At 46.6% G+C, this 17,719-nt stretch overlaps 1 protein-coding gene across 1 annotated transcript in view; it reads right to left on the reverse strand.

The window, feature by feature from the left end:
* LOC122944374 (aldehyde oxidase 1-like) overlaps positions 1-17,719 on the reverse strand; it is a 183,561-nt gene that overhangs the window by 44,130 nt on the left and 121,712 nt on the right. Inside the window, exon 28 of the mRNA XM_044302568.1 lies at positions 11,236-11,331. Within this exon, the coding sequence (XP_044158503.1) occupies positions 11,236-11,331 (96 nt within the window). The remainder of the gene's footprint in view (positions 1-11,235; positions 11,332-17,719) is intronic.

Consider the following 17,719-nt stretch of genomic DNA (forward strand, 5'->3'; position numbering starts at 1 on the left):
GTTCCTGCAGGTGAGCTGAACCTCTAAAAGATTGTAGGTAAGGACCTGCTGGTGAGCTGACACTCTAAAACATTATGGTTGAGGGCCTGCTGGTGAGATGACCCTCTAAAACATTACATGCAAGGTCCTGCAGGTGAGCTGACCCGCTAAAAGATTGTAGATGAGGGCCTCCTGGTTAGCTGGCCCTCTAAAAGATTATAGGTGAGGGCCTGCTGGTGAGCTGATCCTCTAAAACATTTTATGCGAGGGCCTGCAGGTGAACTGACCCTCTAAAAGATTATAGGTGAGGGCCTGCTGGTGAGCTGACCCTCTAAAACATTACATGCGAGGGCCTGCAGTTAAGCTGGCCCTCTAAAACATTATATGTGAGCTGACCCCCTAAAACATTATATGCGAGGGCCTGCAGTTAAGCTGGCCCTCTAAAACATATGCGGGGGCCTGCAGGTGAGCTGACCATCTACAACATTAGGAGCGAGGGCAGACTAATAAGCATGTTGATATGATGGAAGAGGAGGAGGACGAGAAAAGGAAGATTGAACCATATACCCTTTTTTTGTGGTGGAAGGGGTGCATGGGAATACAGTGTATTCAGTACATTATAAAAAACACATTTAATCCAGGCCTTGTTCATTTTTATAAGAGTCAACCTGTCAGCATTTTCAGTTGACAGGCGGATGCGCTTATCAGTTATATGCCCCCAGCAGAACTAAATACCCGCTCTGACAAAACGCTGGTGGCAGGGCAGGCCAGATCCTCCAAGGCGTAGAGCGCCAGTTCGTGCCACGTGTCCAGCTTGGAAAACCAGTAGTTGTAAGGCAGAGGAATCATTGAGGATGCTGACACGGTCTGCTACGTACTCCTTTACCATCTTCTAAAACTTTTCTCTCCTTGTGACACTAGGCCGCGCATCAGGGTGAGAGTGCTGGGGGTGTCAAGAAACTGTCTCAGGCCTTGGAGAGTGTTGCCTTGCCTCTGTTGAAACTGCTGTGTGTTCTGCTTGTCTCCCTTCATCGGTTCCCCAATGAACTACATACTCTGCTGCAGGGGTCAAGTCCTGGGAAAAAAAGTGTGGGAACTCACCCAAGATCCACTGCAACCCCCCCCCCCCCCCCTCCAAAAAATAAAAAAGCACAGAAAATCTAGCATGCTGTAATTTGTGTAGCTGCGGACTAAAAAACAAACAAAAAAAAAAACACTTTTAGAAAAGTTTATCCTGGGATTCAATCTCATGACCTCTACACATCAGAGGCAAGGCATATGCCCTCACAGCTATGAAAGCTGTCTAGCTAGTTATTTAAAAAAATAATAATAAGACTTCTACTGTAGGTAACTTTGCCCACTGTGTATGGATGTAGCAGAGCTGGGTGTGTTGGGGCAGCTGTCATGTGTATGGTTGTGCACTAGGTATCAGTAAACTAGGTATCAGTAAAAAAAAAAAAAACACTTTTAGAAAAGTTTGTCCTAGGATTTGAACTCATGACCTCTACACATTAACCCCTTAAGGACGCAGGGCGTATCGGTACGCCCTATTTCCCGAGTCATTAAGGACTCAGGGCGTACCGGTACGTCCTAACTTTATATGCAGATTCCGGCGCCGCGTGGGTTAATGGAAACGGGATGCCGGCTGAAATCATTCAGCCGGCATCCTGTGACAACGCCAGGGGGGGTCATGTGACCCCCCCCCTATCGGCGATCGCCGCAAACCGCAGGTCAATTCAGACCTGCGGTTTGCTGCGCTTTTTGCAGTTTCTGATCCCCACAGTCCCTGACCGCGGGGATCAGAAACTTTAGTGTACCTCAAATATAGATTTTACATCCCCCCTGCACCCCTGCATGATTTTTTGCCGGCGGGTGGTGCAGGGGGGGGAGTTGTGGGCGGTGGGGGCGGTGCGGGAGGCGGGCGGTGCGGCAGGCGGGATCGCGATCCCCCGCCCGCCTCCCCTTGAAAATTCGTTGGTGTAGAGTGGGTATACCAGGGTGCCAGCACATTGCTGGCACCCTGGTATAAACGGCTGACATCGGTGATGCGATGTCAGCCGTTTAACCCTTTCCATACAGCGGTCCGTACGGACCGCTGTATGAAAAAAGTTAACAGTAAGAAGTAGCTCCCTCCCACTCCCATCGGGGGGCTGCAGTGCCTTTGCAGCCCCCGAATGGAGAGGGAGGGAGCTCCCAGACAGCCCCGCCAGAGCCCCGTCCTTACCCTTCCCCGTCTGCGCAGTTCTGACCACTACTGAGCAGACGGGGAAGGTTCCCATGGCAACAGGACGCCTTCTTAGGCGTCCTGCTGTCCATGGTGCTGAACAGATCTGTGCTGAAGGCAGAGATCTGTTCAGACAAAGTGTAAGTAAAATACAGTACTGTACAATATATATTGTACTGTACTGTATTATACAGACATCAGACCCACTGGATCTTCAAGAACCAAGTGGGTCTGGGTCAAAAAAAATGTGAAAAAAAAGTAAAAATCAAAAAAACACATTTATCACTGAATAAAAATGAAAAAAATAAAATTCCCTATACATGTTTGGTATCGCCGCATCCGTAATGACCTGATCTATAAAACGGTCATGTTACTTTCCCCGCACGGTGAACGCCATAAAAAATAAATAACTAACTATTAGGAAATTGAAATTTTGCCCACCTTACTTCCCAAAAAAGGTAATAAAAGTGATCAAAAAAGTCGCATGTACGCCAAAATAGTACCAATCAAACCGTCATCTCATCCCGCAAAAATCATACCCTACCTAAAATAATTGCCAAAAAACTGAAAAAACTATGGCTCTTAGACTATGGAAACACTAAAACATGATTTTTTTTGTTTCAAAAATAAAATCAGTGTGTAAAACTTAAATAAATAAAACAAAGTATACATATTAGGTATCGCCGCGTCCGTATCGACCGGCTCTATAAAAATATGACATGACCTAACCCCTCAGGTGACCACCGTAAAAAAATAAAAATAAAAACGGTGTAAAAAAAGCCATTTTGTCATCTTACGTCACAATAAAGTGTAATAGCAAGCGATTAAAGAGTCATGTGCACCCCAAAATAGGGCCAATCAAACCGTCATCTCATCCCGCAAAAAATGAGACCCTACTTAAAATAATCGCCCAAAAACTGAAAAAACGATGGTTCTTAGACTATGGAAACACTAAAACATTTTTTTTGTTTTAAAAATGAAATCATTGTGTAAAACTTACATAAATAAAAAAATATTGTATACATATTAGGTATCGCCGCGTCCGTGACAACCTGCTCTATAAAATTACCACATGATCTAACCTGTCAGATGAATGTTGTAAATAACAAAAAAAAAAACGTGCCAAAAAATCTATTTCTTGTTACCTTGCCATACAAAAAAGTGTAATATAGAGCAACCAAAAATCATATGTACCCTAAACTAGTACCAACAAAACTGCCACCCTATCCCCTAGTTTCTAAAATGGGGTCACTTTTTTGGAGTTTATACTCTGGGGATGCATCAGGGGGGCTTCAAATGGGACATGGTGTAAAAAAAAAAACAGTCCAGCAAAATCTGCCTTCCAAAAACCGTATGGCATTCCTTTCCCCCTGCCGTGTGCCCGTACAGCGGTTTACGAACACATATGGGTTGTTTATGTAAACTACAGAATCAGCGCCATAAATAATGAGTTTTGTTTGGCTGTTAACCCTTGCTTTGTAATTGGAAAAAAAATATTAAAATGGAAAATCTTCCAAAAAAGTGAAATTTTGAAATTGTATCTCTATTTTCCATTAAATCTTGTGCAACACCTAAAGGGTTAACAAAGTTTGTAAAATCAGTTTTGAATACCTTGAGGGGTGTAGTTTCTTAGATGGGGTCACTTTTATGGAGTTTCTACTCTAGGGGTGCATCAGGGGGGCTTCAAATGGGACATGGTGTCAAAAAACCAGTCCAGCAAAATCTGCCTTCCAAAAACCATACGGCGCACCTCTCACTCTACGCCCCGCTGTGTGGCCGTACAGCAGTTTACGGCCACATATGGGGTGTTTCTGTAAACTACAGAATCCGGGCCATAAATAATGAGTTTTGTTTGGCTGTTAACCCTTGCTTTGTAACTGGAAAAAAAATATTAAAATGGAAAATCTGCCAAAAAAGTGAAATTTTGAAATTGTATCTCTATTTTCCATTAAATCTTGTGCAACATCTAAAGGGTTAACAAAGTTTCTAAAATCAATTTTGAATACCTTGAGGGGTGTACTTTCTTAGATGGGGTCACTTTTATGGAGTTTCTACTCTAGGGGTGCATCAGGGGGCTTCAAATGGGACATGGTGTCAAAAAAACAGTCCAGCAAAATCTGCCTTCCAAAAACCATACGGCGCACCTTTCACTCTACGCCCCGCTGTGTGGCCGTACAGTAGTTTACGGCCACATATGGGGTGTTTCTGTAAACGGCAGAGTCAGGGAAATAAAGATACAGTCTTGTTTGGCTGTTAACCCTTGCTTTGTTAGTGGAAAAAATGGGTTAAAATGGAAAATTAGGCAAAAAAATGAAATTTCATCCCCATTTGCCAATAACTCTTGTGCAACACCTAAAGGGTTAACAAAGTTTTTAAAATCAGTTTTGAATACCTTGAGGGGTGTAGTTTATAGAATGGGGTCATTTTTGGGCGGTTTCTATTATATAAGCCTCGCAAAGTGACTTCAGAGCTGTAGTGGTCCCTAAAAATTGGGTTTTTGTAAATTTCAGAAAAATTTCAAGATTTGCTTCTAAACTTCTAAGCCTTGTAACATCCCCAAAAAATAAAATATCATTACCAAAATGCTACAAACATGAAGTAGACATATGGGGAATGTAAAGTCATCACAATTTTTGGGGGTATTACTATGTATTACAGAAGTAGAGAAACTGAAACTTTGAAATTTGCAAATTTTTCTAAATTTTTGGTAAATATGCACTTTTTTGACCCAATTTTAGCAGTGTCATGAAGTACAATATGTGACGAAAAAACAATCTCAGAACGGCCTGGGTAAGTCAAAGCGTTTTAAAGTTATCAGCACTTAAAGTGACACTGGTCAGATTTGCAAAAAATGGCCAAGTCCTTAAGGTGAAATAGGGCTGAGTCCTTAAGGGGTTAAAGGCAAGGCATTTACCCTCACAGCCATAAAAGCTGTCAAGGTAGTTGCTTAAAAAAAAAAAAAATAAGACTTCTACTTATACCTAGTGTACAACCATACACATGACAGCTGCCCCAACACACCCAGCTCTGCTACATCCATACACAGTGGGCAGCTGTCATGTGTATGGTTGTACACTAGGTATCAGTAAACTAGTTATCAGTAGAAGTCTTATAAAAATAAAAAAAAACACTTTTACAAAAGTTTGTCCTGGGATTCGAACTCATGACCTCTACACATCATGAGAGGAGTCACAGTGAGGCAGTCGCAGGCAGCAGCACCGCACAGACAGCTTCCTCTTAACTGAAGCTGCCCCTCCTCCCTGAGCCTGCCCTGCACAGTGCGCTCCGTCTCCATCTGATTCTGATTCAGCCGCGTTCTCTTCAGCCGCGTTCTCTTGAGGCTGAAAGGGAATGGCGTTCCTGCCATGAAAAAAGTGCAGGAACGCCGTTCCCATGCGTTCCCCCTCCACTCGACCCCTGCTCTGCTGCCAGCGTTGTCAGATGGAAATTTTTGGAGCAATTTTTCCACAAGGACATTCTGGTATTGCACCATTTTGCTCGTCCTCTCCACCACAGGAATGAGAGATGAGAAGATCTCTTTGTAGCGGGGGTCGAGAAAGGGTGAACAACCAGTTATTGGTTTTGTCCAAAATGTGTAAAACGCATGGGTCATAGGAAAGGCAGCCTAACATAAAGTCAGCCATGTGTGCCAGAGTCCCAACAGGCAAGACTTCACTGTTGTCATCAGGAGGATGACTCTCAGTCTCCTCATCCTCACGCTGAACAGATGGAATTAAACTTCCATGGGTACTACCCTCTGTAGTGGAGGCAACGTCTCCTGCTCCTCATCATCATCATCCAATTTGCGCTGAGAAGACGAACTGAGTGTGGTCTGGCTATCAACCTGTAATGTCTTCCTCATTTCCACCTCTTCCACATGCAAAGCGTCGGCCTTAATTGTGAGGAGCAAGCGTTTGAGTAGACACAGAAGTGGGATGGTGACACTTATAATAGCGTTCTCGCCGCTCACCATCTGTGTTGATTTCTCAAAGTTTCTACTACTGCCCTCTGCTGCTCACAAAGCCTGGCCAATATGTGGAATGTGGAGATCCAGTGCGTGCTCACGTCGCACAACAGTCAGTGAGCTGGCAATTGTAAGCACTGCTGCACCGTTGGAAGCTGTCAATGACTTGCGGGAATGGGCACACACGCGGCGCACCTTCATCAGTAGCTCAGGCAAATTGGGGTAGGTTTTGAGAAACCGCCGGACTGTGTAATGAGGGACGGCCGCCGACATCAGGCTGAGGAAGGCCTCAGTGTCCACAAGCCTAAATGGCAGCATTTCCAGGGCCAGTAATTTGGAAAGTTGCGGATTTAGTACTATGGCCTGTGGGTGGGTGGCTGGGTATTTGCGCTTGAGTTCAAATGCCTGGGGTAAGGACATTTGCACGCTGTGCTGGGACACGGAAGTGGATGTTGTCGCTGATGGTGCTTGCGTAGGTCCAGGTGCAGGGTGGGAGGCATCCAGGCCTGCGCCTTCTACAGGGGAATGGCCAGCACATAACACAGGGGAAGAAGAGGCAGTGGTGTGACCCGCAGACACAGATTATGGACCCACGCTTTCAGCCTACCTACTATGGTGCTTTGATGCCATGTGGAGGATCATGCTGGTGGTGGTGAGGTTGCTAGTGTTCACGCTCCTGCTCATTTTTGTATGGCACATAAGCTAGGTATCATGGATGATTGTTTTTCTTGTGCTCTGGCAGCAGGCACAGTTTCAACGCGCCCAGGGCCACGGCCTTTGCGTGCACCATCAGCATCATGGCCACTTCCCTGTTCCTTACTGCTTGCCTTCTTCATAATAAATGTTATATATGCTTGAAAGTATGTCACACATACAGGAGCGTAGGATTTGTAAGTGTATGCGCAAAAAAAATAAAAAATGGTATTTGGGATGTGGAAACGTCACACAGGAGAAATACCGCAGATAATGTTGCTGATGTCAGCAGCGGCTAATATTAAATTACAGGGAATCTCACAGGTATTTGGGATGTGGAAACGTTTCACAGGATATGTACCCCAGGTAATGTCACTGTCCACAGCGGACACCGCCTACAGAAAAAGAACACTGGATGTCACTGATATTTTTTGGATGTGCACACGTTACCCAACATATGGCTACGGCATTACAGTGAAGGGTAGTACTCGCCTGCATGTTTATTGGCTGCGGTGAGGGGAGAAGACTTGAGCATTGCGCTCGAGCACATGCGGTATTCGCCATGTGCCGAGCATTGAGATTGTTGTTCGGCCGAGCATGCTCAATCAACATTAAAGAGTAATGAGGGGGGAGTCGCAGAGAGCGACGAGGAGAAAGACAAGCTGTTAAATATTTTTTTCTCCAATGTATTCACTGAGGAAAATAAACGGTCAGATGAAATGCAGAATGTAAAAATAAATTCCCCATTAAAAGTGTCCTGTCTGACCCAGGAAGAAGTACATCAGCGAGATTAAAATAGACAAATCGCCAGGACTGGATGGCATACACCCCCGTATCCTAAGGGAATTAAGTAATGTCATAGCCAGACCCTTATTTCTGATATTTGCAGACTCTATACTGACAGGAAATGTCCCACAGGATTGGCGCAAGGCAAATGTGGTGCCAATATTCAAAAAGGGTCCAAAAACAGAGCCTGGAAACTATAGGCCGGTAAGTTTAACATCTGTTGTGGGTAAACTGTTTGAAGGTTTTCTGAGAGATGCTATCTTGGAGCATCTCAACGGAAATAAGCAAATAACGCCATATCAGCATGGCTTTGTGAGGGATCGGTCATGCCAAACTAATTTAATCAGTTTCTATGAGGAGGTAAGTTCTAGACTTGACAGCGGCGAATCAATGGATGTCGTATATCTGGACTTCTCCAAATCATTTGACACTGTACCACATAAAAGGTTAGTATATAAAATGAGAATGCTCGGACTGGGAGAAAACGTCTGTATGTGGGTAAGTAACTGGCTCAGTGATAGAAAACAGAGGGTGGTTATTAACGGTACACACTCAGATTGGGTCACTGTCACTAGGGGTCAGTATTGGTCCCTATTCTCTTCAATATATTTATTAATGATCTTGTAGAAGGCTTGCATAGTAAAGTATCAATTTTCGCAGATCACACTAATTTACACTGATGAGGACAGTATACTACTACAGAGGGATCTCGATAGATTGGAGGCTTGGGCAGATAAGTGGCAGATCAGGTTTAACACTGACAAATTTAAAGTTATGCACATGGGAAGGAATAATGCAAGTCACCCGTACATACTAAATGGTAAAACACTTGGTAACACTAACATGGAAAAGGATCTAGGAATTTTAATAAACAGCAAACTAAGCTGCAAAAACCAGTGTCGGGCAGCTGCTGCCAAGGCCAATAAGATAATGGGTTGCATCAGAAGGGGCATAGATGCCCGTGATAAAAACATAGTCCTACCACTTTACAAATCGCTAGTCAGACCACACATGGAGTACTGTGTACAGTTCTGGGCTCCTGTGAACAAGGCAGACATAGCAGAGCTGGAGAAGGTCCAGAGGAGGGCAACTAAAGTAATAACTGGAATGGGGCAACTACAGTACCCTGAAAGATTATCAAAATTAGGGTTATACACTTTAGAAAAAAGACGACTGAGGGGAGATCTAATTAATATGTATAAATATATCAGGGGTCAGTACAGAGATCCATCCCATCATCTATTTATCCCCAGGACTGTGACTGTGACGAGGGGACATCCTCTGCGTCTGGAGGAAAGAAGGTTTGTACACAAACATAGAAGAGGATTCTTTACGGTAAGAGCAGTGAAACTATGGAACTCTCTGTCTGAGGAGGTGGTGATGGTGAGTACAATAAAGGAATTCAAGAGGGGCCTGGATGTATTTCTGGAGCGTAATAATATTACAGGCTATAGCTACTAGAGAGGGGTCGTTGATCCAGGGAGTTATTCTGATTGCCTGATTGGAGTCGGGAAGGAATTTTTAATTCCCCTAAAGTGTGGAAAATTGGCTTCTACCTCACAGTTTTTTTTTTTGCCTTACTCTGCATCAACTTGCAGGATAACAGGCCGAACTGGATGGACAAATGTCTTTTTCGGCCTTATGTACTATGTTACTATGTAACATTATAAGACACATATTAATACAGAGAATAAACCAGGTGGTATTGGTAAGCTAGCGCTCGGGACCCCAGATTATAGGAAAGAATTTTGGGTCCAGGCAGATGTGTCTGATAAGGGACTGAGAGCAGTGTCGTATCAGATAGTGAATGGTAAGGAGCAGCCAGTAAGATACCTGAGTAGAAGGCTGACTCCTGTAGAAAAAAGGTACAGTGTCATGAAACAAGAATGTTTAGCCATTAAAGGGGTTTTCTCATCTCAGACAATGGGGGCATATCGCTAGGATATGCCCCCATTGTCTTATAGGTGCAGGACCCACACCTATATCGAGAATGGAGCCCCGAAAGTGAAGGAGAGCGCACTGCGCATGCGCAGCCGCTCTCCATTCATTTCTATGGGGCCACCGAAAATAGCCGACCGCTGGCTCAGCTATTGCCGTCTTCCCCATACAAATGAATGGAAGCACGGGCCACGCGTGCGCGGCGCGCTCCCATTCACTTCTATGGGAGAGGCGGGATTAGCGCTTCGTGGTGGACGGACCCAGGGAAATCTGGGGTCCTCCAGCCACAGTGCTCCCAGCTCCGTTCTCGCTGGGACCCGCACCTAGCGATATACCCCCATTGTCTAAGATGGGAATACCCCTTTAAGTAGGTGGTGGAATCCATAAAATACTGGTTGGGGGGTAAAAAGTTTACAGTGGTGACAAATCGGGCTCTGCTGGACTGGATGTGGAGGAACAAAGAGACGGATAGGAAGGTGGCCAGGTGGGTCATGTCGTTAAAAAAATGCAACTTTTCCATACAGCACAGGTCTGGGTGGTTTCTCTCCTTTCCGAATTTTTAATTCTTCAGGCAGCATCGCGATGGAAAACTGCAGGGTGAGGCCTCTTGCACACAAACGTTTTTTCCCCCCGTTTACGTTCTGTTTTTTGCATTCCGTATACGGACTGTATACGGAACCATTCATTTCTAAGGATCCGCAAAAAAAACGGAAGGTACTCCATATATGTCTTCCGTTTCCGTATTTCCATTTTTCTGTTCCGTTCAAAGATAGAACATGTCCTATTATTGTCCGCATAACAGACAAAGATAGTACTGTTCTATCAGGGGCTTGCTGTTCCATTCCGCAAAAAACGAAATGCACACAGACGTCATCTGTATTTTTTGTGGATCCGTTTTTTGCAGACCGCAAAATACTGAAAAAGCTATAGGGTCGTGTGCACGAGGCCTAATACGGATGCCCTGTCACTAGCATCCTGTTTTCTTGCAAGTGTCCACCTCCACAGGTGTGATAAAGTGCACAGTAGAGGTATGGTGGAGGTGTGCTTTTCACCTGGTGGTTCAGTTTAGCTGGGTGAGATAACTGAAATCCAGAAATAGTGCTGCTTCAGCAAGGACTGGGAGACAGGTTGGCAGTGGGAGTCTTCCAGTCCACACCCCTAGTCCAGTACAGATATTACCTTTAGCTGAGGAGATCTCAGGTGAGGTCAGCTGGGCTATAATCAAGGAGGGATAAGGCAACCCTCTGTGTATGACTGGGGAGAAGAAGTGACCCTACAGAGAGGAGACCCTGTTTGTAAACTGCGGTTTTTTGAGGTGAGTCAGGGAGAAGACCTGTGTATTAGCTAGAGCGCAGACGGGCAAGTGTTTATTTTGGTTTATGTTTATGTGTCTGATGGTGCTGAAGTGCCAGAATAAAGCACCATTTGGACTTGAACCTCGTTGTCAGAGGAGAAATCTGTGATTGCGACCCCCTGTGAGAGAGCGATCCCTTACACCAGGCATAACCATGTACCAAATTCTTATTTTATGAGGTCGTTTGCTGCATTTAGCATTTGTAAATTATATATTTATATTATTTATATACTAAGCATGATAAAAGTTAACAGTAAACATAACATTATGTACAGCGACTTGGAAAATTAACTATACCTGTATAATCTTTGTGTGGAGGCCTTGTCCTAATTCCACCCCACTGTGACTGATTAGGACTTTTCCATCTCTGTAGATGTGAACCAAAGCTGAAGCCTGAGGACAGTAATCAGAGGTTGTGATACGTGTATTGTGAATAAGGAATTTTACATAGAAAAGAAAAGAATAAAATTAATGCGAAAGGTTCTCCTTCTGTCACAGAATCCCTCCCCCGTTCTTGATATGAAGGAACTGCTAGACTTTCTATAAAGATGGCCCTGTTGATAGTTTGCTTTGTTTTGCTGACACTGTTATGGGGGTACTTCTGAAAGCTACCTCTGCTATGTGTCATTATTGCAGGCCAACTTTGTAAGAGATCTAATGATGAAGTGAGTTTGAGTTAAAGGGGTTATCCCATGAGTAATGTAAAAAAAATGAAAATCAGACATCATATAGTACATAATAGTCTCTTTCTAACAAAGCTAGGACCAGCCCTGTACCTCAAATGGATCCAAAGATCTCAACATTCATTGGTCTGCTTGATTTACATCAAGCTGGGATCTCAAGGGGAGTGTCAATTCTGCTGAAGCTCAGGGTGCGTGTCCATGATCTCCCTATCACAACTCAAGAGGCAATTGAAGGATGAAACTGAGCAAGTGCGGCCACCTCAGTGAGGTCAAAGAAATAAAAATAAAATTAACAGCAGGTGGCGCTATATAGATACATATTATTGAAAAACTCAGTGGCTATCCAAAATTTTTAATTACTTGCAATTACTAAAGTATTCAGATCCAGATGCTGGTTTGAAAACTGTAGAATATTTTTCATTGGACAACCCCTTTAAATCTGCATTCGGGCAAGATACATATCTATATGTGTAAAATTGCATAAAGGCTGTTTTAACATGGGCCAATACAAAGGGCAGTGATCATGAATGACCCATTAGTTTCTGATCATTCCCAGCTTGTTCAGCTACATTTACATGCAATCATGTATGGGGACATGCAATCATTACTAAGATCATTCATCCACATACAGTTTCATTACTTGTCGACAGTGCATCCCTGATTACATAAGGCAATGTGCTGCTGACAAATGATGACAAATGAGCATTTTGCTGCATGCCAATTAATGTGAATGAGCATTTAATGCCAGATCTGATTGGGACACTATTGCAAGCCTGCTTTGTAAGGGCATATTAAGCTTAGACATGGTAAGACACCCCATTCTAGGGCATTACACCCTTGTCTGCAGGGAGAGCGGATTCCCCAAATACAGGGTGAAATCAGCCTTTCATTTATTTGCAATACAGGTCCTTCTAAAAAAATTAGCATATTGTGATAAAGTTCATTATTTTCTGTAATGTACTGATAAACATTAGACTTTCATATATTTTAGATTCATTACACACCAACTGAAGTAGTTCAAGCCTTTTATTGTTTTAATATTGATGATTTTGGGATACAGCTCATGAAAACCAAAATTTCCTATCAAAAAAAATTAGCATATTTCATCCGACCAATAAAAGAAAAGTGTTTTTAATACAAAAAAAGTCAACCTTCAAATAATTATGTTCAGTTATGCACTCAATACTTGGTCGGGAATCCTTTTGCAGAAATGACTGCTTCAATGCGGCGTGGCATGGAGGCAATCAGCCTGTGGCACTGCTGAGGTGTTATGGAGGCCCAGGATGCTTCGATAGCGGCCTTAAGCTCATCCAGAGTGTTGGGTCTTGCGTCTCTGAACTTTCTCTTCCCAATATCCCACAGATTCTCTATGGGGTTCAGGTCAGGAGAGTTGGCAGGCCAATTGAGCACAGTAATACCATGGTCAGTAAACCATTTACCAGTGGTTTTGGCACTGTGAGCAGGTGCCAGGTCGTGCTGAAAAATGAAATCTTCATCTCCATAAAGCTTTTCAGCAGATGGAAGCATGAAGTGCTCCAAAATCTCCTGATAGCTAGCTGCATTGACCCTGCCCTTGATAAAACACAGTGGACCAACACCAGCAGCTGACATGGCACCCCAGACCATCACTGACTGTGGGTACTTGACACTGGACTTCAGGCATTTTGACATTTCCCTCTCCCCAGTCTTCCTCCAGACTCTGGCACCTTAATTTCCGAATGACATGCAACAGTCCAGTGCTGTGTCATGGTCTTACCTTCTTGCTGTTCTCCTTCGTTTGACATGTGCTGGCGGCCATCTTGGTTTCTGGGTTTCTTGTAGCCTCCCACCCTGCGGCTTCTCCTTCCCACTGGGAGGAGCTGGATGCCTAGCTCATATATATAGGAGATCTGTGGCTTCAGTTCCTTGCTTGGTCCTCCTGTGTTCACATGCTTCTAAGACTGCTGCTGCTTCTGGTTCCTGATCCTGGCTTCGTCTGACTACCCTGCTGGTTCCTGATCCAGGCTTCATCTGACTACCCTGCTGGTTCCCGATCCAGGCTTTGTCTGACTACCCTTCTGGTTCCTGACCTCTGGCTTCGCAAGACCCTGCTTCGGTTTAGCCATCCGTTTGGACTTTTGCCTTACAGCTTGATTTTCAATAAAGCCTTCTTATTTCCACTTATCTCTTGTTGTACGTCTGGTTCATGGTTCCATGACATTAGGACCAAGCCATGAATTCTGACGGTACAGGGCCATCCTCGCTACCTACGCTGGTTGCCAGACTTGATCAGCAGGATCACCTGTTGGGTCAGTTCGCTGTGGCGTTGCAAACCCTGCTTGAACGCACGGCTCATTTAGCTTCCGTTGCCGATGGGTCGGTTGTCGCTCCTGGGCCCGCTCCTACTGCCGCTCCGGTTGTTGCGCCAGAGTCTACCCCGACACCTGTTGCTGCGCCTGCGGTGTTTCGGGGTATGACCGGTTCTGCCCCCCTTCCACAGGAGAGCCAACTAAGTGCCAAGGTTTCCTTAACCAGGTGGGCATTTATTTCGAGTTGCTGCCACATGCCTTTCCTACTGAGAGATCAAAGGTGGGCTTCTTGATCTCGCTGCTCTCGGACAAGGCCTTGGCCTGGGCCAGCCCTTTATGGGAGAACAACAATCCGGTGGTTGCCGAGTTTTCCGGTTTTGTTGCTTCTCTTCGGAAGGTATTCGATGTGCCGGCACGTGCTGCCTCTGCTGCGAAGCTCCTTATGTCCATCAGACAGGGTTCACGATCCGTAGCTGAATACGCCATTGAGTTTCGTACCCTGGCAGCAGAGGTGGGCTGGAATAATGAGGCTCTGGTCGCTGCTTTCTCTCATGGTCTCTCGGATGCCTTGAAGGATGAGGTTGCAGCTAAGGACCTACCAGTGGAGCTCGAGTCCCTTATTTCTTTCCTGATTTTGATTGACACCAGACTCAGGGAGAGACCTTCCTTTAAGGAGAGCCTGCGGAGGTCTTCTAACAGATTGGCGCCTACGTTTGCTGTCCCACCCGTGCCTCCCTCTCCTCCCACGCCTCCTGGGGATGACTTGTCTGGGGGTGAACCCATGCAGCTGGGGTTTGCTCGCCTGTCCGAGGGGGAGAGGGTACTCTGGAGACGCGAGGGCCGATGCATGTACTGTGGTCTCGGTGGGCATTTTCGGTTGGCATGCCCGAACCGTCCGGGAAACGCTCGCACCTGAGATCCTGTCGGGGGCAGATCTTGGGTGGAGTCTCCTCGTCCCCGGTTTCCCGTTTTGACAAACCACTGATTACTGTTGTCCTCTCCTGGGTCGGGGGCTCGGTGACGACCCAGGCGTTGGTGGACTCTGGTGCTGGTGGTTTGTTCATTGATAGTGTGTTCGCTGCCGCCAATTCCATTCCTCTGCAGCCTCGAGGTTCCCCACTGGCTCTTGAGGCGATAGACGGCAGACCCCTTCTGCCGCCACACGTGACTCAGGAGACCCTTCCAGTGGGGATGGCCATTGGTGGCGTTCACAGAGAGTCGGTCTGTCTCCAGGTTATTTCATCTCCACACTACTCGGTGGTCTTGGGGTACCCCTGGCTCCAGAAGCATAATCCGACTTTCGATTGGAGATCGGCCGAGATCCTCTCGTGGTCACCGCAGTGTGGGGCTAGTTGCATCCATGGGCCTGTCAAGTTGCTGTGTACTTCCTCGGACTCTCTGTTGCCTCCTGAATACGAGGAGTACCGGGATGTATTTCATAAGGTGCGTGCGGTTGCCCTACCTCCGCACCGCCCATACGATTGTGCCATAGAGTTACAACCTGGTGCCGTTCCTCCTCGTGGCAAAGTCTATCCACTGTCGGTAGCGGAGAATGAGGCCATGGAGGAGTACGTGAGGGAGGCGCTTTCATGCGGACACATTCGCAAATCCTCGTCCCCGGCAGGGGCTGGATTTTTATTTGTGAAAAAGAAGGGCGGTGAGTTGAGGCCTTGCATCGATTACAGGGGTCTCAATCGCATCACGATCAAGAACGCTTACCCGATACCCTTGATTTCCGAACTGTTCGATCGCCTCAAAGGGGCCACGGTCTTTACCAAACTCGACCTGAGGGCGGCATATAACCTGGTAAGGATCAAGGCGGGCGATGAGTGGAAGACCGCGTTTAACACCAGGACCGGTCATTATGAATCCTTGGTTATGCCCTTTGGGTTGTGCAATGCGCCCGCAGTCTTCCAGGAATTCATCAACGATGTTTTCCGTGACCTGTTGCAGCAGTGTGTGGTGGTCTATTTGGATGACATCTTGGTATATTCTGCATCCATGGAGGCCCACATTCTGGATGTCAGACGAGTGTTGCAACGGTTACGAGAGAACAAGCTGTTCGGTAAGCTTGAGAAATGCGAATTTCACCGATCCCAGGTAACCTTCTTAGGTTACATCATTTCCGCTGAGGGGTTCTCCATGGATCCTGAGAAGGTTTCGGCTGTCTTACAGTGGCCCCAGCCCAGTGGTCTTCGTGCCCTGCAGCGCTTTTTGGGCTTCGCCAATTATTATCGGAAGTTCATCAGGGACTTTTCCATGCTAGCCAAGCCTCTCACGGATCTGACCAGGAAGGGCAGTAATCCCCAGGTCTGGCCGCTCGAGGCCATCCGAGCTTTTGAGGCTCTAAAGTCCGCCTTTGTGTCGGCTCCGATTCTGTCGCATCCCAACCCTGGGTTGCCTTTTGTCCTCGAGGTGGACGCGTCTGAGACGGGAGTAGGCGCCCTTCTGTCTCAGCGTAGAACACCAGAGGGTCCTCTGCTTCCTTGTGGGTTTTACTCCCGGAAACTGTCTTCCGCGGAGTGCAACTATCAGATTGGTGACAGGGAGTTATTGGCCATCGTGCAGGCCCTTAAAGAATGGAGGCACTTGCTCGAGGGCTCGGTGGTTCCGGTTCTCATCCTGACGGACCACAAGAATCTGACCTACCTCTCTGAGGCCAAGAGATTGACACCACGTCAGGCCAGATGGGCTCTGTTCTTGTCACGTTTTAATTACGTGGTCTCCTACCTACCCGGTTCCAAGAACATCAGAGCGGATGCCTTATCACGGCAGTACTCCGAGCTGTCCGGGGAGGAGTCGATTCCGACTTCGGTCATACCTCCGAATCAGATCCTGGCCGCCATTCGCACCAGCCTGACCTCTCCCCTGGGTGAGCAGATTTTGGTGGCTCAATCTGGTGCTCCCTCTGGGAGACCCAACGGCAGATGTTTTGTGCCTGAGGAGTTGCGCACTCGGTTGTTGCGAACCTACCATAACTCCAAGGCCGCGGGGCATCCTGGAAAGAATCAGCTGTCCTGGGCTGTTTCACGTCTGTTCTGGTGGCCTTCTCTACGTTCCGACATCGCCGCATATGTAGCGGCATGCTCTGTTTGTGCCCAGAGTAAGTCCCCTCGGCACCTTCCGTTGGGCCTTTTGCAACCCATAGCCACCGGGGAGCGTCCATTGTCACACCTGGGGATGGATTTCATTGTGGACCTCCCTGCATCCCGAGGCCATACGGTCATTCTTATGATTGTGGATCGGTTTTCCAAAATGTGCCACTGTGTTCCTCTCAAGAAGTTACCCTCTGCACAAGAGTTGGCCACGATTTTTGCCAGGGAGGTCTTCCGGTTGCACGGTTTGCCCAAGGAGATTGTGTCGGATCGGGGGAGTCAGTTTGTGTCCAGGTTCTGGCGCGCCTTTTGCTCCCAGTTGGGGATTCATCTCTCTTTCTCCTCGGCCTACCACCCTCAGTCCAATGGGGCCGCAGAACGATCCAATCAGGCCTTGGAGCAATTCCTTCGTTGCTATGTCTCCGATCACCAAGACAATTGGGTTGACCTCCTGCCTTGGGCTGAGTTTGCCAGGAACACGGCGGTGAACTCTTCCTCTGGGACGTCTCCCTTCATGGCCAATTATGGGTTCCAACCTGCCGTGTTACCGGAGGTATTCTCTCCCCAGGATATTCCGGCTGTGGAGGATCACCTTTCCGTCCTACGTGCTTCTTGGGTACAGATCCAGAGGTCCCTTGAGGTCTCTGCGCAGCACCAGAGACTCCAGGCTGATCGCAGACGAGCGCCCGCTCCTTCCTACCAGGTCGGTGACCGC

This window comes from Bufo gargarizans, chromosome 8, assembly GCF_014858855.1.
Source record: "Bufo gargarizans isolate SCDJY-AF-19 chromosome 8, ASM1485885v1, whole genome shotgun sequence".
In the NCBI taxonomy this organism is placed as follows: Eukaryota; Metazoa; Chordata; class Amphibia; order Anura; family Bufonidae; genus Bufo; species Bufo gargarizans.